General features: G+C 51.9%; 8 protein-coding genes across 8 annotated transcripts; 3 read left to right on the top strand and 5 right to left on the bottom strand.

Annotated features, from left to right (window-relative positions):
- Window positions 1-530: 530 nt before the first annotated feature.
- On the bottom strand, window positions 531-2,680 carry HMPREF1120_07984 (MFS transporter, MCP family, solute carrier family 16 (monocarboxylic acid transporters), member 7). Its single transcript, XM_009162222.1, has 2 exons — window positions 2,285-2,680; window positions 531-2,226 (listed from the first exon to the last, which is right to left on the bottom strand). Exons 1-2 carry the CDS (start codon window positions 2,431-2,433, stop codon window positions 921-923), a joined length of 1,455 nt encoding a protein of 484 aa, XP_009160470.1. The 5' UTR covers window positions 2,434-2,680; the 3' UTR covers window positions 531-920.
- Window positions 819-6,680, top strand: HMPREF1120_07982 (uncharacterized protein). Its single transcript, XM_009162220.1, has 2 exons — window positions 819-6,591; window positions 6,659-6,680. The coding sequence occupies exon 1, from the start codon at window positions 4,223-4,225 to the stop codon at window positions 6,050-6,052; it is 1,830 nt and encodes a 609-aa protein (XP_009160468.1). The 5' UTR covers window positions 819-4,222; the 3' UTR covers window positions 6,053-6,591; window positions 6,659-6,680.
- HMPREF1120_07983 (uncharacterized protein) lies at window positions 2,881-3,541 on the bottom strand. The gene has a single exon (XM_009162221.1). The coding sequence runs from the start codon at window positions 3,388-3,390 to the stop codon at window positions 2,950-2,952; it is 441 nt and encodes a 146-aa protein (XP_009160469.1). The 5' UTR covers window positions 3,391-3,541; the 3' UTR covers window positions 2,881-2,949.
- A 354-nt stretch (window positions 6,681-7,034) lies between the features above and the next one.
- On the bottom strand, window positions 7,035-10,981 carry HMPREF1120_07981 (chitin synthase 1). Its single transcript, XM_009162219.1, has 3 exons — window positions 10,640-10,981; window positions 8,685-10,348; window positions 7,035-8,636 (listed from the first exon to the last, which is right to left on the bottom strand). Exons 1-3 carry the CDS (start codon window positions 10,795-10,797, stop codon window positions 7,348-7,350), a joined length of 3,111 nt encoding a protein of 1,036 aa, XP_009160467.1. The 5' UTR covers window positions 10,798-10,981; the 3' UTR covers window positions 7,035-7,347.
- A 157-nt stretch (window positions 10,982-11,138) lies between these two features.
- On the top strand, window positions 11,139-12,987 carry HMPREF1120_07980 (uncharacterized protein). The gene has a single exon (XM_009162218.1). The coding sequence runs from the start codon at window positions 11,784-11,786 to the stop codon at window positions 12,804-12,806; it is 1,023 nt and encodes a 340-aa protein (XP_009160466.1). The 5' UTR covers window positions 11,139-11,783; the 3' UTR covers window positions 12,807-12,987.
- On the bottom strand, window positions 12,912-17,724 carry HMPREF1120_07979 (histone deacetylase HOS3). The gene has a single exon (XM_009162217.1). It carries the CDS (start codon window positions 17,410-17,412, stop codon window positions 13,714-13,716), a length of 3,699 nt encoding a protein of 1,232 aa, XP_009160465.1. The 5' UTR covers window positions 17,413-17,724; the 3' UTR covers window positions 12,912-13,713.
- On the top strand, window positions 17,670-20,194 carry HMPREF1120_07978 (2-dehydropantoate 2-reductase). The gene has a single exon (XM_009162216.1). The coding sequence runs from the start codon at window positions 18,688-18,690 to the stop codon at window positions 19,681-19,683; it is 996 nt and encodes a 331-aa protein (XP_009160464.1). The 5' UTR covers window positions 17,670-18,687; the 3' UTR covers window positions 19,684-20,194.
- On the bottom strand, window positions 19,995-22,975 carry HMPREF1120_07977 (queuine tRNA-ribosyltransferase). The gene is made up of 8 exons (XM_009162215.1): window positions 22,456-22,975; window positions 22,109-22,359; window positions 21,906-21,989; window positions 21,490-21,810; window positions 21,314-21,371; window positions 21,045-21,122; window positions 20,708-20,895; window positions 19,995-20,618 (listed from the first exon to the last, which is right to left on the bottom strand). Exons 1-8 carry the CDS (start codon window positions 22,708-22,710, stop codon window positions 20,444-20,446), a joined length of 1,410 nt encoding a protein of 469 aa, XP_009160463.1. The 5' UTR covers window positions 22,711-22,975; the 3' UTR covers window positions 19,995-20,443.
- Between the last annotated feature and the right edge of the window lie 311 nt (window positions 22,976-23,286).

The following is a 23,286-nucleotide window of genomic DNA, read 5'->3' as shown; positions in this document are numbered from 1 at the left end:
AGTCTAGTTAGCGTTCTAACTTATCTAGATAGTATAATAACTATAATAGTAGTTATAGAAGATTTAGCTTTAATTAATAAAAGACTTAGAACTTAGAAATATAAACGACTAGAAAAAGATATAAAAGAAAGTAAGAAGAAAAGAAATAAGAGACGCCTACTTATACTTCTTAAAACCCCGCCGGATTAATCCCGAATTAGCTTCGAAGAGTAACGATAAGTACTATTATATATATAGACTCTCTTTATTTACCGTCTTAACGATCTTAATTTACTCTTAATTTATTTAGTTTTACTATTCTAGGCGTATATACTACTTCTATAGCTAAAGATAAGAGATATATACTCGCTCTATATATCTCGATCGATATCGAAGATATAGATACTATAAATACTTATTCTAACGATAGAACTACTTAGGAAACGAAGTATTTAGAATATAGGAATACTATTTTATTCTCTACTATAAGATTAATAAAGATACTTAACGTCCTTCGACGATAAATAAGACTATTTAATAGTCTAGATAGAGAAGGATATAATAAAATAGATACTCTACGTACTAAGTATTATAAAGATGTCGAGGACTGTCTTTCGGTCTCGACTAGCGTCGTACGCTATCGTATAACCCCTAGAAAGTATATAGTCTGACGAGGCCCCAGGCCCCGTTGAAATAGGACAAGTCCTCCGAAAAATCACAAGATAAAGCCCTATAAGTCACGTGTGATGAAATCGGAGCTTTGTGATTATGTAAGGCGCCTCAAGCTGAGGCTTTGAGATCCTGTAAGATACCTTATCGAGACCCTTAAGTAGATGGTAGTTTATGCCAGAGTATCTTGGATGATACAGTACAATATCAACTTCTAGCACGACATTTGTATTGGGAAGGACGATGCTGAGGGTAGGAAATGATCTCTAGACTCACATTTTCCACCTCCGTTGGCCCTTCGCAGTCGCTTCAAGCCTGACCCAGAAGCTGAAAGCAGCAACTGCCGCCATCAAGACCCCGACGGTGATGGCAGCATGAATATATGTCCTCGATAAGCTTAACGCGGTCGATTGAGAGATCAGAAGAGCGGTGAGAGGTGTGCCGAGCAATGCGCCCATTCCTCGAAGCAAGTAGAGCGCGGAATTGACGCCTGTGAAATGCTGGACGCCGAAGAGCTCCAGGAGAGTTGCAGGAAACAAGGAGATATAAGCGCTGGCAAAGGACCCGTAGAGGACGGTGAAGAAGAAAAACAAGACGTCGGCTTTGGTGCTGCACGTTTCGCGGTTGTTACAAAATGTGCTGGGTAACCAGAACCCAAGCACGGCCACCGCGCTCACCAAGGTGGTTCCAAACAAGGCATATAACCGCCCCAATTTGTCCGCTGCATGGCCGATGATTATCCTAGAGACGAAGTTGGCCGCATTACTCAGGGTGATAAAATTGGCTGCTGCGGTCGCACTATAGCCTCGTGATTGTGCGTAGGCAGCGTAGAAGAACAGCGGAGTTGAATACCCTGCGGCCTGAGTGAAGTTGCCCAGTGCTTGAGCAATGAACTTCTTTGACTTCTCAACTTGCCAGTCCAGCCTTGGAAAAGATACAATCTGAGCGAGGATGCTTTTCTCTCTAAGGGGACGCGTCTCGACACGGATTCTGTCCTCGAACTTGGGTTCCCATGCCAGTGCGAAACCTGCCACGGCCACCAGTACCGCGCAGATGCTGCCAGACACTCTCATTGCATTCCGGAAACCAACATGCTCAATCAGGGCACGTAATATCGGTGGCCATATCATGCCTCCAACCCCTGTGCCGCTGATAATGAGGCCCATGGCAAGGCCACGCCGCTTGTCGAACCAGGCAGGGCCCACTGCGGTCATGGGCACATAAGACATGCATGTACCGAGTCCAACGAGGAGGCCTTGAGTGAGGGCGAATTCCCAGAGGTATTGGCTGAAGCTTGCCAAGATGAATGCCACGCCGAAGAGGATCCCTCCGGCGCTGATGACCACTTGCGGAGAGTGTAGCTTTGCCCAATTAAGGGTGAGGGGTCCTCCCATGGTCATCAAGGATAATGCCAATGTTCCGATCAGCCCGATCAGCGCTGACGAGCACCCGGTGAACGGCGTGTTTGGCTGTTTGGCCATCTCTTCGTACAAGGCTTGATAGACACCAAAAGAGAAGACAATGGAACAAGTCATTGACACGACAACAAAGCCTGCCAGGACGACTGTGACTTGATGTCTAAAAAGGGTGAATAATCAACACCTGATGTCAAGTGAGGACAGCATCTGCAACGTACAATTGCGAGGGTTTGGTATCGACCGGCGGGGAAGCCGCAACATCTTGATCCGGACTCGGAGTGGGACCAGAGACTGGGTTGGCATTCGTGAGCTCCATGTCACTGTTGTCGTTAGCACCTGGAGAGGCGCCCATGGTGGGCAGTGCCATGGGTAGGCAGTAAGAAAATGGGAGGAAGAATAAGTTGTACGTTGTGGTGGAGCGAAGTCAAATGGGATTTTACATGCTGGTGACAATTGCCGAAAACCGCTGCCGTCTTCAATTCCGCCGACGGCTGATCAGCCGCTCCTTGAGATAGATCGTCATATTGCGGCGACAGCTCAATTCCCCATTCTAACGTCGCATATAATGATGCCGTAGCAGTATTTGACTGATCTCTGTATCTCCTCGAAGGAGGACAGGCTCAATTTGAAATTATGCCAATAACTTAATTATTCAAAATCGGGGTAAACGACTTTCACATTTTCAACAGCACTCTCTACATCTCCTTGACCTCAGAGTACTACTACAGGGGTCTCCGCTCAGACTGTGGTGTTCTTGTCATCAGCGAGCTCAGGTGTATCCTTGGTGCTGTGGCTCCCTGAACAGCGAGCCATCTCTTTTTTGACAAGCCTACCAAGGTACAACACTACCCACGCACATCGAGCTTTGCAAATTCTGCCCTGCTTATACCCAACTGTGGCCACCCTGAATGCCGGCATGGCGTGGAGCAAAGAATATATCGCCGTCCCTCACCTTAAGCGTGGAATTGACCAGGGCCGGGTCGACCGTCTTCAAGGTCACTGCGCTGTTGAATGACCATGGATCGACCTCTCCTCGCGCAGGGGGCCGAGTCCTTCCATGAACGCTCGCGCCCCCCAGGGGTTTGCTCGGCCTACCACTTACATTGTTAGCCTTTCCTCGAGGCGATGACTTGCCTTGACCACCTTTTGCGCGCGGATGGGCTGGAGCTGGCCATGACTCAGCATATCTGCGAAAACAGATAGCTTCGGCTTGTTGCCTCTGTCTTGCGTGATGGCGCTTCCGTTCGGAGATGATGGTCACGACCATTGACAAAACGACAATCACAGATGCTGTGACGCCAAAGATGGCGAGTCCATCCATCATCTTGATTTTTGGAGGCAATACAAGATTCGTGCCGGTGTTTGTGCAGAACGGAAGTCTGCTTCAAGGATTCTTTCATATCCTCCCGTCGAGGCGACTTGACTTCCGGAAAGGCAGTATCACCGCCTCTCCAGGCAGAGGTAACCACCGCCAGCAACTACTGCCCTACCGCGAAATCATTTCCTGGTTCGTTGCTGATTGTCGTGCACAATCCACGCACATTGCAGTCATTTGCTGAGAATGGGAAGGCAATATCACTGCCTCGCTGCCTCTCGATGCAGAGGTAACGAGGCCCGCCACTACTACTGAGCTACCGTGAAATCGTCTGTGATATCCAGCAGCTCATTGTTGTTGCACAATGCAGCATTGAAGTCACTGCCTGAGAAGGAAAGAAAGGGTTACTGACCATTTTCTTTCAACTGATACCCATTGACCTGACAAAGCAACCGCCTGGGACGAAAATGTCCTATGACAGACCTTTGTGATACATAGAAGAACCGGCAGTCGACCTTGTCAAGAGCAATACTGTTCTCCTGAAACACGTTGGACCTCAGCAGTGGTTACTGTTGAAATTCGTGAATATGTCTCAGGGGTCATTGTGTTCCTGCCTACTTTTCGAGGGATCTTTGTCTGCAAGTGTTCGTTCGGGTGACGAGGAAACAGCATAAATAGGACCAACTTTTCCCATCAATCCAATCTCCTCTTCATCCTTCGACCATCACCTGCAAGCGCCCCCGGAAAGGGAACTCAATCTGATCTTGGCATCGGCTTTCAATCCGCAGAGTGTCTTCATTGGCCTTCAGCAGAGAGCAGATTCTTCGATCAGACCTTTCCAATGGCGTCCAACCAGGAAGGATCAAATTCACCCTTCACCACACCCGGAGGCTGGTCCTCCTTCCTCACTTCAGACTATGACTTTGGTTCTGAGGAATCCTTCGGGAGTCCTGAGAAAGCGTCGTCTGAAGAGAACCCTCCTCAAGTACCCTCTGACAATCAGATCCAGCTAGCCGAAGCACCATTGCCATGGGCAAACCAATCTTCGGAAGAAGTCGACAATGCGCTGGTCTTCGGTGACTTGAATGCATGGAGAGATGATGCCGATTTCTTGCTTCAATTCGGTGAGTCTTATCTGACCGAATATGAGTTCGGATTTACATTCCCGATGCCCGCTGCCGAAGAGGCTACCGCACAAGGATCCATTGACCTTACTGGACCCCCCGCGGACAGGTCGGCTCCTGTCGTAAATTTTCTAAGCCAAGAAGAAGCAGCCGCTGATGTCGCGTCAAGTCCTGTACTAGTACCCAGCAGTGGCTCTTCTCCTGAAACCATTGAAGGTCCGGAGCTGCCCAATTCTGGGGCTACAGCAGAATCTCCAATTGATATCGACGCTAGCAATTGGGATGCCGTGCAAGACAACTCCATCTGGAACAACCTAACGAGCGATTTCCAAGATTTGACTGCTGACAGTAGGACGCCTCAAGAGCCTCAAGAGCACGGCTCCGAGTTGCAATCGGAATTTGAGCAGGCCTTCGCCAACTTGGCCCAGGCAGTCGACTTGGACCCCTTCGACTTCGACTTCGACCTCGACCCACCATTGACTCTGACAGATGATATGATCGTGCGTCGTTCACCGACACCCAGCCGAGCAGAGCAGCTAGCTGAGCAATTCAGCGTGCTACCTGCACCGTTGTTCTCGCAACGAAATGCCTCGACCGCTGTAGTGCAAGTCCCACAGCCACTGCAAGTGGTGCCTCGCGTTGCCCCAACTCCCTTCCAAGCAGGAGGAACTATGGGTATGCCAGTCCACCAACCGGTCGGTGCTCCCTCTCAGCAGTTCACCTTCCGCTACCCAAATCCGGCAGGCGTTCAGGCACTCTTTCCATCCGCAGGCCCTGCACCTGTGATTCCGTCTAGCAGCCGCAACTACCAAGCGAGCAGCGGCGAGCACAAGCGCAAGCGCCAGACGCGAGATGATTCAAGCGATGATGAGTTTGAGAGCCGTCGCAAACATCGTCGCACCGATGACCGACGCTCCAACAAGCGTAAGACGAGACACGACTCAAGCGCTAGTGAGTCAGGGAGCCGTCGCAATCGTAAACAGCGACGCTCCAACAAGGGTAAGGCACGAGCCATTTCCAGCGATAGCGAGTCCGACAGCCCCGGCAGACAGCGACGTTCCAACAAGCGCAAGGCACGACATGACTCAACCGATAGTGAATCCGAGTCCGAGTCTGAGTCTGAATCCGAGAGCCGCCGCAAACATCGTCGCTCCAACGACCGACGCAAGTCCAGGCGCACATCTAAGCGCAGTTCTCGAGGTCGCAAATCCGGATCTGAATCCGAGACTCCGTCTCCCCGTGGAGCCCGCCGTTCCAACGCTCAACCTCAGCCCATGGGCCAGCAGGCGAGCATGAACAATCCCTCCCAAGAAGGAGACTGGTACCGCATGACCCAAGGCGGTCGATTCGTCGGTATGTTCCGCGAACTGCCAGCCCACCGCCAGCCGGCCATTCTTGACCCAGCGGCAGCAGTAGCGGCAGCCGCAGCAGCAGCACCGAGACCAACAGCACAACTGAGACCCGCACGGGCGTCAACGGTGTCTCCTCCGCGACGTTCTGAACGTTTGCGGAACTCAGCTCCAGCTGCTCGTCGTCGGCGGTCTTGAATGGCTCTCTGTGTCATTTTGACCTGGAACCTCAAGAGAAAAGGTAAGTGAGACAATTGGGAGAGAGAAAAGGTAAGTCCAAACTCCCCCCTCCCCCAAAAGGTAAGTCCAATCCCCTCCCCCATCCCCCAAACCCCCATCACTCACCCCCCCGGTCATTTCGTCCTCCCCCCCAGCCCAGAAGCACCCAAATTTCCTTTGTCACAGGTGGCGGAACTTTGTTTTGAAACAAACCTCGACAAAAAGTGACAAAAAAAGGCAAGGAAAAAGAGAAGGAAAGAAAGAAAAAAATGGGAAAGATCCATCAACTCCTGTGGCTTCGCGCAACCCCATGAAACCCACTTCACGTCATCTCTGCCTGTCACAATTACTGTCTCTTGATCCTGGCGGTCGAAAGAGTGATTCAATGCAAGGCAGGGCATGGCTGTGGGTACTGGGGCAAGCGAAAGCCGCGGGCGCAAAAAAATGGGAACCGGACAAAGGTAAGTAAGGCAAGGTAAGGTCTTGATCCATCATGGATACTGGATAAGGTACTCAAGGTGAGTAGGTAATTACTAATCATGGGAATATCTATATATCTATCGGGTATATCTAACTATCTACCAGGTATATCTATATCTATATCCATCACAACCATCACATTCTCCAAAAAAGCTCTTCGTTCTTGTTGTATGCAACCACTCTGGTCTTCCCTCCCCCTTCTTGCGCCGCGCATTCATTATTCCTTTTTATTTTCAATTCTCTGATGTCTCGTCCTTAGAAAGCCTGCTGTTATCCTCACCTGCCATACTAGTATCAATGAACAGTGCATCGCGACAAAGAACCAATGAAACACATATCTGAGGGGTGAGAGATGACAAAAGTCCACAATGAGGGACGAAAAGGCAAAGCCACAGACAAAGAGTGCACTATCCTGTGCCGTATTCTACTTTCTACAGGGAACTACACATCCGAAACCAGAACTATGACGAACAAGACCAAATCCGGAAGAGCACATACAATTGTAGTCACATACTTGAATCTTCACCCTTTGTTCAAGTTCCAGAATCCCAGCATACCAACAAGACGATTTAGTGCCATACTAGTAGACTGTAGTAGTACCAGTAGCTCCCTAGGTATGTAATGACTCCAAGAACACCCAAGTCATCATGATCTAGCCCTAGGTAATCCCCTCCTTTACAATCCTGAACCAAACCAACCCAAAACCAAAAGTACAGTAATCATCCCATCATTACAATCTCCCCAACTCTCTGCTCTTCTGCAGTGGGAGTCTTGAGTCCTCAGACCTCTTCTCTTCACTTCCCACTCATCCAGCTAAACTTCTCACTAATCTTACTCGTAACATCACTCAAACTCATTCCACTCATACCACTTCCCGAAGTGATACCCGTCTTACCGGACTCACTGAACCCAGACCCCAACCCAGCTCTATGGCGACCACGCTCGTCTCCGCCTCCAAAGATCCTCTCAAACTTGGCCTGGATTCTACCCTCGGCAATAGCAGAGACGATATTGATGACACCAAAAGCGGAAGATCCAATGGCCCGAAATAAAGCCAATGCAGCCACCGACCAAAGAATGAAAGTCAAGTAAAAATTGCTTCCGATATGGCTTCCCACAGGGTACGCTTCCGAGACGGCCATGGCCAGGATGGCATTGCAGACCATGTAGGATGCCACGACGTACGTGCGTACGGACTTATAATAGTCTTCTTGGAGTTGGTTCTCGCTGACGGGGGGTTTGGGCACCTCGACCCGGTCGCGCAGATTGCGTAGGGCGACGTCGTACGCCGAGTCGATGTCGAGCTGCTCCGAAGGCATCTCTACTTCGACTGTGTTTCCAGACCCTATAGCTTTGGCGGCGCCGAGGTCGGTGTGCATCACATTGTCTCCTTTTGTTCCCCAGGTCACGTCGTGCGTGTTGCAAAATGCATACACCTGCAACGTGCATATGTACGACGGCAGCAGTGCAAAGTACTGTGCTGAACTGGTAAACATGTGCCAGGGGTCCAGATACAAGAATGACATGAGGAAAAACAGTCCAATCGTGCTGACTGAGCTGACAATCAGGTTGGTGAATATGTTGTTGCCGAGCTTGTAGGGATTGTTGGGGTCTGTCTTTTCTAGAGCGTGCGTCGTAAGTTGCTTGATGACAATATACACGGAGGCAAAGGTCGTGTATGCCATGATGATGGAATACGTCACCATGGTACTCAGAAACAATTTCTTCGCGCCCTGCGGTCGATTTCCCAGGCTCAGAATGAATTGAAGACAAATCAAAAGGACACAGACATATCGCAGTATGACGAATATGTATTTCCCAATGTTGTGCCCGAACGGATCGATCGTTGGATCTGCCAATGAACCAGCCACGAAGTAGAAGGTGAGGTAAAAGTTGGCCAGCGAAAAGAAAGTGAAGAGGAGCGAAATGAATTGGTAGATGAACTCGATGTGCAGGAGAATCTTCCGGGTCAAGCTGTGATCGGTTCGCCAGATCTGTTTGAAATGGACAAGAGCGTACACTGCGGCAAAAAAAGCGCCATTAAGCCAGCGTCGTCGCTGCGAAATAAATTCCGGCACGGTATCTATAAGAATGTCAGCTTAGAAACTCCTTCGGGCTGGACGTGGCTTACCTGGAACATCGGTCTCTCCGTAAGCGCTCTTGACGAATTTCAAGACCCACTGTTCATCGCGTTTGGCGACAAGCTCCCAGCAAAGAATTCGATCTTCAGCAAGGTACATGTTGGCCGTGAAAACATCAGCGTCACGACCGTGCAGTGTTTCTCCTTTAAAGTACTGGCTGAGGGGACCGTGACCACTTGGATCATTCTGCAGCGCGTGGTACCGATAAGCCGACAATGCACCGGGCAAGACAGTGATGTAACCAAACACGGACTCGAGCGGTTTGTCGAGAATATTGCTGATTTTGTATTCAAAGTTCTGCGATGCGACCAAGGGATTGAGCAGTCCCAGCCATCCTTTGCCTTTGTCGGCTTTGATCTCTCCCGCAGCGCCGGCAACATTGGAGTTTTGATCGAATGCTTTCCAGAGATGATAGAGGGCCTTCGAATCTGGCTTCGTCCCCACATCGAGGAGGATACAGACGTTTGGAATCAGAGCGCGTCCAAAAGCGTTGAAGAACCAACGGTGGGAATTCAGTTTCTTCTTGTTCTTCTCCTTAAGACAAAAGATCATCTGGCATGGAACGATCCCCTTTTCGGCTCCCTTGAACTTCAATGTCTCGTCCAGCGAGACCTGAGTCGTGTACTCATAAACATGGGCCGTGACTTCTTTTTGATTGACGACGTTCTTGGCGATACCGTCTTGATAAACGCCCATGGCGGCCAAGGCGTTCAGGGTCCGAGGATGTACTTTCTGTCGGCCATCTGCAATAACACATACGACGATCTTCTGCCAGCCATCTTTGCCCCACGTCCGGGACCTGGTTCTTGAGCAGAAGTGCGCAATATTCCTCATGATACCGTGCATAGTCCTGGTGAATTCAATTTCGCCCTCGTTGTACATGGTGACACAGATGAACAGCTCAGTCTCTCTCATTGTCGGGCCGATGTTTTGACGCAGCTTGTAGCCTTTCACCACAAAGTCATCCGGGTCACAGGTGACCGCCGTGTATCGCATGTGGGTGAACTCGCGCTCATCTCTTCGAGGCAGGAAACTGTGCAGGATTGTCGGAATCTTACATTCGAGAATCAGCTCGCCATTGATCAACCTAACCTCCTTCTTGGTCATTTGTGCTTCTCGAAGGCCTCGCCTATCTTGTCTTCCTTCCGGCGCTGGGCCATAATGATTCAACTTCTCATTGGTAATGTCATCATCTTCCGTAAAGGTCGAGTCAGTCGTGTACGAATGTGCCGATTTCAAGCTTGCCCTTGGGTCGTTGTCCGGCATTATCGAGTAGTTATCGACAAAGACATCGTTTTCCGACTCCGGCTCTGGCATTGGGATTGTCGTTTCGGCCGCAGCCCCCTTGGCCGAAAAGAGCGGCGCCGGTGGCAGAGGCCTTCTAGGACTTCCTCCATATTGTGATGATGGGGTTCCAGGCCGAGGGCTACCGTTGATGTCGGGCGGTTCGTAGGCGACACTTGGGGCGGGAGGTCGCGTCCAGTCTGTCGATACTCGAGACGGTGTGGAGGGTCTGATAGGAGAGCGTGGATTGGATGAAGAAAGTGGTATCGATGGAGCTCTGCCCAGACTGGATCCGGGACGCGAGCTGTAAGCGGTCGAAGCGGCAGGTCTGTGGTATCGGTCTGGCGAGACTCGATTGGGGGGCGAAATTCTGGATGTTCGACTTCGGTCAGTCTTTGGGCTCTTTCTAAGGGTCACTGTAGCCTTGAGTGTAGGGGCACGGCCGACGAAAGTGAAGGTCTCCCGACTGCGATTGAGGCTTTGTTCGGCCTCCGCAAGCAATGAAGACACAGGCGACTGCACTCTCGAGCGGCCTCGAGGTTCTGACTCTATGGGAGAGTCGTTCCATGTTACATGCGACACTTTCGACGTAGGGACAGGTTTACGCTTGGGTGAACCATCGCCGTGGGGTGACTTGCGTAAAGCGGGAGTTTTCACATACGATCTGTATTCGTCCTGGCCCTGCGGGAGCAGTCTCAGCGACGAGTTGTTTCCGGGCACACTCATAGTATCTTCATCCGCGATGGGGGTGTCGACATAAGAAGGAGGTCCATCTGTATAGCTTGGAGGAACTCGAGTAGGGGAGGGAGGTCCGTCCATAACGAAAGAATAGACGGTGGATAAGTTTGTTTACTTGAGGATAGATGTGGGATCAGATCACAACTCAGTCCATGCGCCGAGCAATACAATATAGTGACTGAGGATGATCCGCACAGCTGAGGTCTGTTTCAATCGGAGAATAATGATCGAATGGCGGTTGACTGATGGCGCGGAACCTTCCTTGCGATTGTACGGATGCCGACAATGCTTTGCGACACTTCCGAAAGTGGAACTGTCAACTTTCTTCCCTGGCAACCACTAGTGGCTTGGCATCTCAGCCTTGCGCAGGTTAGTCATCAGCGTCCCTGAAACAACACTACCTACAAAGTACACAGCACATATCTATTTGTTCCTCCTCGATACTGCCTCACCATCGCGTTCACTGCTACTCATTCTTCGGCATCTGTCCACATTGACGGCTCTTATGATGCATCTCGCTGATACGATGGCAATAGCGCACTGTAGAAGGCCTGGAGGATATCCCCTTCCTCCTCACTGCCACCAGAAACCCCCCATGAACAGACAATGCTCCAGGACAGGTAGGCCACTCAGTGCACCCCAGGAAGACGGCCACTGCCCGGAATGAACTACCTCCGTCTTCGGGACTTTCGAGGCAGTGTTGTCGGGCACCTACACATGACCGAGGCGAGCAGCTTTCACCGGTTCCGGCGCAAAAGGACAAAGGACTCGATCGATTTCTTTATTCCTTTTCTCCCCTGTTCTTTGACCGAGATCGTCACGACAGAACTCGAGCAGTTGCCTCGACTCCATTGTGCAATCGAGTCGCATTGTCCTCGCCCGCCCACTGCCTCTGCCCAGTCACTTCCTCTCCCCCTGCCTTCATAACCTGTCTTCCCCAGGTTCAACCATTTATACCCTGCATCCACTTCCAGCTGTCCCATCCTTCTAATCTAACCACACAATTACCTGTCAAATCAAGGCTGCTCAAAATCACATCTCAAGGTAAGCGAAAGATCTAGAGAAAAATGTGTCACAACACACTCTTCCACTTCACATGCGGCTGCACGCAAGAAGTCAAACGGTACGTCTGCGGCGCCCAAACCGAGAAATGCCGCAAAGCACTCCTCCGACCGGCTGTTCAGAATCTCGACGGGCCATGCCCTGAGCACCGCGCCACCTCAGCCAGCGCATACATCCATCCAGCATACCGCAATGGTCCTGCTCCCGTGATGCCCAATGTTTACAACCAAGACTCCGCTGTACGGACAAGACAACCACTGGCAGCGCCTCCAGTTTCATTTCATGAACCCACCGCCCGCAAATCCTCACGCTCAACCGGACGCAGTGGCAACGGCAGCGGGAGCAACAGCAACAGCGGAGCAGGAGCGCAATACAACACAAACAGCAACCTCCGCGACTTCAGCGAGATTCCACACATTCCACAACCAGCCCCATCGACCCGTCGGCGCAAGCGGTCCACGGCTTCTCCTTCTCCCTTGGCAGCAAACACCATCCATGACGGCGGTATCTCTAAGGGTTACCGGCGGTCATCGCGATCTCGCATGTCTCCATCGCCCGTCTCACCACTCAAACAATCGGACTTTGGCTATGGCCGACGTGGGTCTTCGCGTTACCGCAATTCACCTGTTTCTCCTCTTGAAGAAGAGTGGAACCAGCAACCGACTCGTCGTCCTTCACGAGCCGTAGCGGGCGCTGGTGCCGGAGCCGGTGCCGGTGCCGCTGTCGGTGGTGGTAGACAAGCTCACCCCACCCAAGGCACCCTCGAAACCCGCAAAGTACTCAACCTCCATCGCCAACTCGACGTCCGTCGCCGCCGCGAAGTCTATGAGGACTGCGAGAAACTGCTGACTTCCCGCCGATACAAGACTCGTGAGGAATTGCTCCGCCACCCATTGTTCCAGGAACTCGGGGAACGTGATCGAGAGATGTTGTTCGCTGAGTACGATGCCCGAGTGCGTGCGAATCGCGCGGCTAAGGGATCGACGACAAGAAACCAGAAGAGAAGCAGTCGGTGTGTTGTCATGTAAGTTACCACAGTGCATGTCGCCGCAGGGCGAATGAGGGTTGATACGTAGGTACTGATGCTAATGCATGGTCCATATGTGCGGGTGTGACATAAATATTTCTACTATGGAAATACAGTAGTTGCGCTCATACTGATGAGGCATCAGAAAGAATATCATCTACTCTTCTCTACTTTCCTCTACACTAACCGAATACTCATACTAGCCGATCATTCCTTTCGTGTATTGCATCCTTCCTTGAAACTGATCAAGTCCTTCTACCTAGGTAACCCTACTAATTTGATAATACACTACTAACAGTAGACATTGGAAATCTTTGCGATTACTAGTAACATCGACCATGAGCCATTCAAATTCGTGACTGTCTAGCAGAGTCTCATTTTCCAACTCCCCTCTCCGGATACAATCCCCCTTTCCCCAAAACCCACATCCCGCCGTGACCTTGTCTGCCGACCAATCCTCAAACCAACCTACTATGTGGGGTATCATCTTTCCATTTCAACTTCAATCATACAGCACACACAGAGACACACACTCTGACAACCCAAATACCTCCCTCTGCACACAACAGAAAAAAAAAAGAAAAGGAAAAGACAAGGGAGTCGAAAACAAGATTGCAGCAGCGTAGCAGCTCTGCAGTTCTGAACCTCTGTTTGGCAAGCAGCAACAATCGTGACCGGAGGATGGAAGGGAAAGGCAGAAAAGAAACCCAACATCCATCCTTCCGACCCCTTTGACCCACTGCGACCCTGACAAGAATATCACTGCAGGACACCGGTGTCCATACCACACGCGCGCACGGCATATCTGCCCAGGATCGCCGCCAGCTGTGGAGAGTCTTGCTGCGCAAACCCTGAACAACAATCCACAAGGGCCGCTGCAGTCTGATGGAAACATCCTAGATCAACAGTCACGAATTTGCACCATTATTGCCCTGGTCAGGTTGGACTTCGTCTGTGCTCGCATTCCAGTGAGAACCAGGAGGAGGAGCTGGTGCCGGCGCAAAAGGAATAGCCGATTGAGACGTAAACACAGGCAAATCCTGCTTGGTGCCTCCCTGTACATTATTGGCCGATGGATTCGGATTCGGATTCGGTACCGGAACCGGTCCATATGAAGTCTGCCCGAATACGCTCAAGTTCGGCTGTGTACCGCTTTGTGGTGGTAGTGTTTGCCACTGCCCCTGCTGCTGCTGAGCGGAAGGCTGCTCCACGACCGGAGAAGTGATGACAGAAGGATTCGAAAGAGACTCTGGTACCCTCGTCTGCGCGGACTCTGCAGGGACTTGATCAGGTATGAAAGTAGGATCGACAGAAGCTGGGCCTGTCGCGTCTTGCCGCCAACCGGATGTTGCCTGGTTTGTCGAAGCGGAACTGGAGACTTGCTCCTTCAAGTTGTTCATGTTCGCGATATTCCCATTCAACGGAAACCTCGCCTCCTGATTCTGGTGGACCTGCTCGGATTTCACAGGCAAAACAGATTCATTTGTCCCGGCTAACGACTTATTCTCCACCTGCTGCCGCAATGGGACGTTCTCGTCAGTATTCGTATCTCGAGCCGGGCTGCTTGTCTTGATTTGTTTCGAAATCTTTGGAAGCAGTGGCTTTCTGGGAGCGCGCGGTTTCTTTTGTTTCTCTTCAAGAGCAGCAGCTTTCTGCTGTTGTTGTTGTTGTCTGGCAGCATGTTCCTCTGGAGTTGGTAATTTCAACTTGATACTGATCTTCTTTAAGCCATTTGACAAGCTCTCCATATCATCAGACTTAGAGCCCCCTCCGGTGCTCCCAGTCTGAGAGGCAGTAGGGGTTGCTTTCGCAGTGTAGGGCTTTGACTGCACGGAATTGAGAGGAAGCCCTGCCTCTGCCAAAGCCGTAGTTGCGACTGGTGCAGTAGTACCCTTTGGCTTGCGTGGACTTGACTTCGGCTTGGCCGCGCCCTTTGTGGTCGGTGCGGTTCTAGTCTTCTTGACTGCCACTGCTTTTGCAGCCTTTTCTGGAACAGCCGAAGGCGCTCTTGACGGCGGATTCGCAAAGCCACCTTCCGGACCGTCCTCCGAGATCTTCATACCCCGAAAACTAGACAAGATGCTCGAAGCATCACTCGATCTTCGCCGTGGCCTACCATTTGGAAGTTCAGGTTGCTGCTGCATCGTGGGGTCGGGCAGATCGCTGACAGCTGCAATAGTGGTCCGCCGGTTGCCGTTGCCATTGCGTGAGGTCGTCCTCCCGGCCGCGAGGCTCGTGCTTGTTGGTGGTGCTCTAGGTTTGCGATCTCTCAGTTGCATTCGCTCCTCCGATGCCACCGGCGCTGCACTGGCAGCATGATTGGACACTCGTTCTCGACGGGCTTTTGTAGCCTCTGCATTCAGCTCTTCGTGGGTACAACTCAGGGTTTGTCGGTCGGCGGGGATGACAACCCGCGACAGTTCATAAGCTGCGGTGGCCCAGTCCACATCAGGCGGAGGCGGCTCGTACTGGGATTCTAGGGACAGTCTAGCATGAAGAGAAGCAAGCGATTGTTTCTCCCGTGCCTGCTCCGTCATCTTGAGGGTGGATGCCTGAGTAGGGGATGAGTAATTCGCGCTCTTGTCTTTCGCGGATTTGGTGCCCTGCGGTTGGTATCCAGCAACAACCGCCTCTAGTTCCTCCAAACTCCACCTCGCCCACCATTCCGGAGTATAAGAAACCTTCCCTCCAGTGCGCGGCGTCGGGATGGCTTGGAGAGTCCAATTGTTGATCGTGCTTACATTGCCTGTCGGAGACGTTTCTGCATCCTGGCCTATGGTGTCTCCAGCCAGTCCGCAGATATGGCTGAAAACACCCGAAGTCAGGGCGCGATCACTGTAGCCTCCTTCCAGGACACTAATCACGCGGCCATCTACTCCCAGGCCCTCTTCGTGAGACAGCTTGACAATGTCGGCAGTAAAACGGGCGTAAAAATCGGTGGGTACATTGACACTATGTCTCTGCATGCCGGCGCCCTCCCACTCGCTGGCATCAAATCCTGCAGAAATAAAGATTGCAGCTTTTGGCTGAACATGTCCCGAGGCACGCCATCTTGCGGTGTGATTCCGTAAAAACGTCCTGGCCTTGTCCAGCAAGACCGTGTACTTGCTCGCGTACAATCTCCAGAACTCGTCCGGCGTCTTCCAGGGTTCCAGGTGGACATTCCAGATGGACTGGCCATGGGCATTCTCAATACACAGGCTTGCGTTGCGGACCTTTTCCTCGTCACCCCATTCACAAGGGTATGAGTTGATGTCGTGCAGGCTGTAGTAGCCGATGGGAGTCTTCTTGTATTGTGCAGCATTCTTAGCCGCAGTGTGCGCTTTGCGATTCTGGTCCCACGCGATGTTTTGAGAGCCGTCACCGTGGTGCAAGTCAAAATCAATTATGGCGGCATGCGTCAAACCATGATTCATGGCAGCGTAAGCAATACCCACGTGGACATTGTTGAGCCAGCAAAACCCCGAAGGGTAGTTGGACGAGCAGTGGTGGCCTGGAGGGCGGATGCAGACAAATGCGCGGTTTGTGACAGAGGGTGAAAAGACCGTGTCGATAGCGTCGCAAACTCCGCCCAGACAACCTTGAAAGGCAGCCAAAGATTCGGCGCACAGATACAAATCGCCTTCATGCAGTTTGGGTAGAGCATTTCCGGCTTCGTCCTTTCCATAGCCGATCGGCCTCACCAATTCTTTCCCATTCAGCGCCAACTTGCCCTCAGCGGTATCACACATGATCTGCAACTCTTCCATCCATTTCGAGCCGTGCACAAAAGCAACCGATGGGTGGGTAAGCGGAATTTTGCGACATGTCTTTCGAATCTGGAAGGGCACATCCCGCACGTCAGTGGCATGGTGCTTAGGACGAGGAGCGTATCGACCGTCGGCATGTCGCTCGCCCAAGCGCACATATGCGGCTGATGCTCCAAGAACAGTCGCATGGATTCGCTCTGGTCGTTCGACAATTGTGGCCAAGGCGTTTTTGGTGGCACGAGGACGCGAAAAGCGATGTCCATAGCATGAATCGTGGACTATGACGGCAACCGGCGAGGACATAGTGGAATGCGCTTCGAGTTCCACCTGAAAATACTCTTTGGCAACCGAACTGGCCGTCACTACTGGACGTTCTGAAATCAGCGGAGGTGCCATCTTGCCATTTGGGGCTGGAGATGAAGGGTTGAGGTTTGAAGAAGCACGTCTGAATTGTGGCTGCTGTGGTGTCCCGCCTTTTGAAACGTTGAGACTGGGTGTAGACCTTCGGCTGATCAATGTAGGGGTGCTTTGTCTAGGAGTGGTTTGTCTTTCGCCGCGGTGTGAACTTGTGACAGAGGGTGATCTTGAAGGCGGCTTAGGCGAGTAGGATTTTGTTGCGCCAGGGAGGGGTGTTTGTTTAGGAGTGCGCATGGGCGAAGATGGAGGCAGTGGAATGGAGGCAGCAACCGAAGGACTGGATCGTGCAGGATAGGCAGAAGAAGAATTGAGCGCAGTGGCACTGGCAGTCGTAGTAGCACTGTCACTCCTGGTCTCATTGTTGCTAACGTTCGCAAAGGGGGAGGTGGCATCGGGGAGGGTGTCGCGCTCAATCGAGGGCGCTGGTATATCGGGGTCCATGGTGGTGTCGCTCTGCTGGAATCAAGGTTAATCAGCCGTCGCTATGCCACCTGACGCAAGATGCGAGTGTAGTAGGAGGTGTATGGGTGCAGCACAATCGCAGACGTGGCCTTGTGGTAAAATGGAGTTGAAGTCGAAGTGGTCAATCGAGACCGAAATCAATGCGCGAATCGCTGCAAATCCACGTCATTCAAGTTTTGCGACCGCGATTTGGACGCCGCAGCTAAACAAACCCACAGCAATTAAATATGAACACCACCACATCAGCTTCTGCGTCGCCATTTATTGACCTTTCTTCGTGCGATTCTTCGGTTGTCCTATCTTCATTAAGACAGTGCGAACACTGTAAGCCATCAGACCTGCCTACAACGCGACACGCGCCATCGTCTGGTGGGTTCTGCTCGTCCTCCGTCCCTGGTCAGCAAGCCTGGTGACAAGCATTCGATCACAAGCCCACAACTACTACTAGTGGTAGCCTGGATCTCCGGCATTCTAAAAACGGGACCCTGCTTTTAGTCCTCTTCGTCCCCGATGCTGTTACGAATTCCCCGAGATCGAGATCCTCCTCTCTTCTCGAATCCCACTGGGCCGCCCACCGATGTCAAGCTTTGGCACATCTTCACGTGGATGAAACAGCCAGATCCATCGAGGCTCATAAAAGAGATCGGTTGCTAGAAGAGACATGTCTAGTACCGTCCATATGCTCAACACGATCAGGAAAGTTGGGATCTTAGGGCACAATTATCCAGCCAGACTGCCGGTCAGTCAGTCAAGACTTTGCGGCCCATAAACACATTGCCAGTGTGTTCCTAAATACACGGCTTTCCGATCATGCTTGACGGGTCCTTGACTCCGCCGTCGACCGTAGATCACACCGCTGAGACTATGCCCAGGGACCTAGGTGAGCTCGATGTTTCTGCCGTGGTCGCTCAGATAACTTGTGCCAGTCTGTAACAAGAGGTAGGCGAGTTCTCCAAAGTCTGAAGATGCATACGACTCCTCCAGATCTCAATTGTCCCTAGGGCTATTCGGGAGATCCAACCCAACCCGATCCAGGATGCCCGGGGAGTGGAGACGGGTTGGTTGCTAGCTAAGCTCATCGGTTGTTCGGCTTTTCCCCGTATCTTGTTATCCCGCGGCGTCGACCCGCTTTGACGCCGGCCCTTTGCTACTCTCAACTTTGCATATATCAACTTCCTGCACTATATCTCGCACTCATCTCCGGCTTAGATAGATAGCCGCACAAAGGACTTCCGGAGCTGATCCTTGATCACCATGTCTCATCCTCGGTTTCTCATCTTCGGCACAGGCAGCATTGGCGCCGTGTACGCATACATTTTCTCTCGCGCCGTCACGCCAGCCAATGTGTTTACGGTTTGTCGATCAAACTACGACGTGGTGGCCAAGCAAGGCTTTACCATCAACTCGACCATCTTCGGCCAGAACTTGAACGTACGACCCCAAGTCGTGCGCAGCGTCGAAGAAGCTGTGACAAAATCGGATAAACCCTTCGACTATGTGATCGTCACGGCAAAAGCCATCCCCAGCACACCATCCATACCGGATCAAATCCGACGTGCGATCTCTCCCAACACAACCATCGCCCTGATCCAGAATGGGATCGGTATCGAAGACCTTTACCGGAATGCTTTCCCCTCCAACCCAATTTTGAGTTGTGTCGTCTACCTACCTGCCACGCAGATTTCTCCAGGAATTGTCACTCACAAAGAAATCGAACTCCTGCACCTTGGCACGTACCCGGCTACGGCACCACAGTCGCACAAGGAATCTGCCGAGCGGTTCGGGGCCCTGCTACAAGCCGGCGGCGCCTCCTTCAAGGTGCATGACGACGTGCAACAGGAACGATGGAGCAAGCTGCTCGTCAACGCGACCTGGAACCCGATCTGTGCGCTATCCCGCAGTCGCGACGCCCAGTTCATCCAGTCCTCGTCGTATGCGCCCAATCTGATCCAGGACGTCATGCTCGAAATTTCCGCCATTGCCCAGGCCGCCGGATACCCGTCCGTGTCGCGGTCCGTGGTCGAGTCTCAAATTGGCCGGGCCACGGCGCGGCCTTTGCCAGGCGTCGAGCCGAGCATGCTTGCTGACGCTGCGGCCGGTCGAAACATGGAGGTGGATGCCATCGTAGGCAACGCATTGCGTATCGCCGAAGAAAAGGGCGTCGATACCCCGCTGTTACGGGCGGTTTATGCTCTTGTCAAGGCTCTCGATGGGAGTTTTACACATGCGCGGGAGCAGAGTAGCCAGTGACGTGATTCTCATCCTGATGGAATTCTGGAGGTTGAACCCATTTAAGTGCTCCGTTCCTATCTCCTGCGATGTCAACATCACCTTGACTTCAGGTGACTTCAGGGCACGTCCTCTGCTAGCACTGCACACGGAGAGCCATCGGCCAGGCGTACAGTACCAGAACACATCGACCGTGATATGAATGCATGAAAATTCGGCACCTGAGGCACTGCAAAGCACCCCCCTCGAAGTCATGACCGTTTCACCACGGTCGCGCGACGGCAGACCTGATTGATATCTTGTCAGGCATTGCGTTGGGTTGCAAATCATTGTTTTGGGCGAGACATGACATTCGGAGGTAGTATATACCATCTACCTCAGTAGTACACCGGAGATACAGATATATCGAGCTCGAACTCCCAGGATGTCTGTAGATAGCTACGATAGATCGAGTACTAGAGGACGAATATAGACCCGACCTAGTCTTCACTCTTCGACATCTTCTTGATTTTTTCCCCTAAAAATTCCAAACTTCTTCTTTGATTTTCAGGCAGTTCTCATCATTCTTCTCACTCCACAAATCCCCACTGGACCTCCTGATCCGGGTCTCACCACCACACCTTCAGTCAGCCACCTTGATTACCTTAGTGACAGACTGACAGACAATAACGACTTCAACCATCCATATACATGTATTACCTTCCTTCAACCGCTCGCTCACCACGCGAAGCGCGTCACAGCAAAGGGCTGGCGTCAAACCCCAAGCTCAAAGTCCAAGCCGTCAAATCTCAATCCCCACTTTCTTGAGCGCATCAACAGCCCACCTCGGCGCCCCCTTTCCCTCGAAATACCTCGCAAAGAAATCCCTCGCAAACTCCGGATATCGATCATTCAGAATCGCCTGTCTGGCTCTCTTCATTAAGGAGAGCAAATGATGGACATTGTGGATTGATAATCTGAACACGCAGAAACGTCAGTCAGTATACGTTCTTGGTATCCCGTTTGTTTCACAAACACGACTTGCAAGTCAAAAACCATTTCTTACAAATGTGCCCCGACAGTCTCCTTGGCCGCAATATGATGAATATACGCCCTCGTGATTCCCAGCCCGCCTTCTTCTTTGGATCGGCAGCATGTGCATGTGCAGCCGGGTTCGACGGGACCGAAATCCTTTTCGTAGCGGGCGTGTTTGATGTTGAGGACGCCGTGGGTGGTGATTGCGTTGCCGAAGCGCTAAACGAAACAAAACAAAATTGTCAGCTTGAGTTACTTCCAACGATCGTTGAACGGGTCAACCAGGATCAGGTAGCATAACGGCGACACCGTTGTTTATCACTCCGAATTATAGACCTGCCACAAGAGGGTTGATTGTTTTGACTTACCGCTGTCCTAGTGGGCCAGACACAATCAAACATGTCGGCTCCAAGAGCTACGGCAACGACAATATCCTCGGGATAGCCCTGCACACAATCACAATAAAGTCAGCTCTACTGATACTGGATAGTAGAAGCAAAAAAACAACCGTAGGTCTGTTACAGGCCCATGATGGCCCCATCAAGGCGCCGGGACGGACGGATGATCTTTTCCATCATTGCCAGTGCCGTGGAGGACGAAAGAAAGGGAACCCGGGCAATGTGTTTGCTGGACCTACTATTCCCATAACATATCGTGGTTTCCGTTCCGGTAACAAATCCGTACACGTATCGACTCTGCTCAACCCTTATTAGCAAGCAATTCGTCACAGACAAAAACACTTCATATTCCGGTCCGACGGCAGTTGAGCAACCGTCCGCCGTGGAAGGACAGCCATAGTCAGTCAACACATACACTTTGCAAAAATCCTCCTTCGCCTCTCCACCCGAGAGCCCACCGATCGCAATCCCTGGCGTATCCCTCTTCACCATCTCCGCACAGCACTGCCGACGCATTTCCAGATCCAACCCGCCCTGAATGATACAAAACAAATTCTGTCTGTCTGGGTACTTGTGCGCGGATATACACCGGTCCAGCCAGCGGATGGAGCGTTCCATGGCTTCTTTCATGCGAGCATGGTCCGGGGATGTGGTCTGGATGACATCGTCCAGTTGCATCATGATGTCGGAGCCGATGGAGTTTTGGAGGGACATGGAATGTTCGGGGGTGAGGAGCCTAAAACACGGCAGACAGCATCAATACCAGCCCACTCTTTACGCCTCAGGCGCCCGCCAGCCTCGAACTCGGACAAAGAACATAACATCACATACATTGGACTTCCATCATGCGGACTCAAGAACCGCACTCCTTCTTCCGTGACTTTGGCGAGTTTCAGTAGGGAGACCATTTGGAACCTGTTAACAAAAATGACAGCGTGAGCCTCGATCCCGATACAGAAACATAACATCCGTTGACGACAATCATGACATTCAACTTCCCAGCAACGGAGACCGAGGATAGAGGACTAACCCACCCACCACTATCAGTCAAAATATTCCCCTTCCACCCCTGGAGTTTATGCGCACCCCCAATCGTATCCAGCACGGCCTGGCCCGGCTTCAGGCCCAAATGATACGTATTGTTCAGACACAATTTACATCCCGTCTCTTCCAACTGTTCGGGCGTCAACCCCTTTAATGACGCTTGCGTCGCCACCGGCATGAACATGGGCAGATCGACGGATCCATGGGGGAGATGGAGGGTCGAGGCTCGGGCTTTGGATGTCTAGACATATAGACCGCTTGCGGTTAACCGAGCGTTCCATACGCATACGCAACAAATTTGACAAATACGTAGTTTGCGTAGACGATGCGTACATACCGAACATCGAGCCTCGAGGTCAAATGTTAAAGCCGGCGACGGTGCCGGTGCCGCGGCGGTACCAGTAGTCATGGCCGCAGTTTGAACTGGCCTCGAGTTCAACGACGGTGAACTGGCATGAGGAGGATTAGGGCCGACGACTCCCGTGAAACGCCTTGCCGCGGCGGTGGCGGTGTAGATGTCAAGTACTCCGTATCGTAGTCGTAGCAGGTATTGCGGTACTCTGGTCTCTCCGTGCTGGAGGATTGGGTGCATACGGCGAGAATCTGCAAATGCAAATGCGCCCGCCCGGCCGCAAGGTAAACGTGAATGTCAACGTCGCACGGCGATCAAACCCAACCAAACCTCTCCTCCGCCCTCGGGCTCCCTCTCTTCAAGTTACCTCCTCGTCAAGCCAAACCAGGGCGCGTAATAGTAGTAGTAGGACAAAGTCACTCGGAGCAAACTGCGTGGAATCTTCAATCGTAAGGCTACAACTTGGAGTGTTGTCCACCGCTGTCCTGATACGGAAGGTTTTCTGCCGGCGACCAAAAACTAATATTTGCTCAAACAGCGCGAACTCCAGTGTCTCCAAGTTTCTCGACAACTTGAATTCGCTTCTCTAGCGGACTTCATCGTCCCCCGTGGATTCGCTCCCATATCCTATATCAGGGATCACGAGAATCCCCCTTCTGCGTTCCGTTGTACGACAGCTCACGTTCCACAACACTGTGGCTCAGTCCTACCAGATCTCACTACTGGCCGCGATCTTGATTGTGCCATGGAAGACGAGGAAGACGTCCGCATGGCATGTCACATGCACTACATCATGCAAGACTCCGGAAGTATCCA

Source organism: Exophiala dermatitidis (genome assembly GCF_000230625.1).
Source record: "Exophiala dermatitidis NIH/UT8656 unplaced genomic scaffold supercont1.7, whole genome shotgun sequence".
NCBI classification, from domain to species: domain Eukaryota; kingdom Fungi; phylum Ascomycota; class Eurotiomycetes; order Chaetothyriales; family Herpotrichiellaceae; genus Exophiala; species Exophiala dermatitidis.
This window is presented reverse-complemented; position numbering and strand designations above follow the sequence as displayed.

Coding starts and splice junctions, on each gene's coding strand:
- HMPREF1120_07981 (XM_009162219.1), bottom strand. CDS start 10,797: ATGGACGGACCTCCCTCCCCTACTCGAGTTCCTCCAAGCTATACAGAT. Junction 10,349..10,639: donor GGCCAGGACGAATACAGATC/GTATGTGAAAAC, acceptor TCGAACATCCAG/AATTTCGCCCCCCAATCGAG. Junction 8,637..8,684: donor CGGAGAGACCGATGTTCCAG/GTAAGCCACGTC, acceptor ACATTCTTATAG/ATACCGTGCCGGAATTTATT.
- HMPREF1120_07984 (XM_009162222.1), bottom strand. CDS start 2,433: ATGGCACTGCCCACCATGGGCGCCTCTCCAGGTGCTAACGACAACAGT. Junction 2,227..2,284: donor GATACCAAACCCTCGCAATT/GTACGTTGCAGA, acceptor CACCCTTTTTAG/ACATCAAGTCACAGTCGTCC.
- HMPREF1120_07978 (XM_009162216.1), top strand. CDS start 18,688: ATGTCTCATCCTCGGTTTCTCATCTTCGGCACAGGCAGCATTGGCGCC.
- HMPREF1120_07983 (XM_009162221.1), bottom strand. CDS start 3,390: ATGATGGATGGACTCGCCATCTTTGGCGTCACAGCATCTGTGATTGTC.
- HMPREF1120_07980 (XM_009162218.1), top strand. CDS start 11,784: ATGTGTCACAACACACTCTTCCACTTCACATGCGGCTGCACGCAAGAA.
- HMPREF1120_07979 (XM_009162217.1), bottom strand. CDS start 17,412: ATGGACCCCGATATACCAGCGCCCTCGATTGAGCGCGACACCCTCCCC.
- HMPREF1120_07977 (XM_009162215.1), bottom strand. CDS start 22,710: ATGCACCCAATCCTCCAGCACGGAGAGACCAGAGTACCGCAATACCTG. Junction 20,896..21,044: donor TCTGGCCCACTAGGACAGCG/GTAAGTCAAAAC, acceptor TGTTTCGTTTAG/CGCTTCGGCAACGCAATCAC. Junction 20,619..20,707: donor GAGACTGTCGGGGCACATTT/GTAAGAAATGGT, acceptor CTGCGTGTTCAG/ATTATCAATCCACAATGTCC.
- HMPREF1120_07982 (XM_009162220.1), top strand. CDS start 4,223: ATGGCGTCCAACCAGGAAGGATCAAATTCACCCTTCACCACACCCGGA.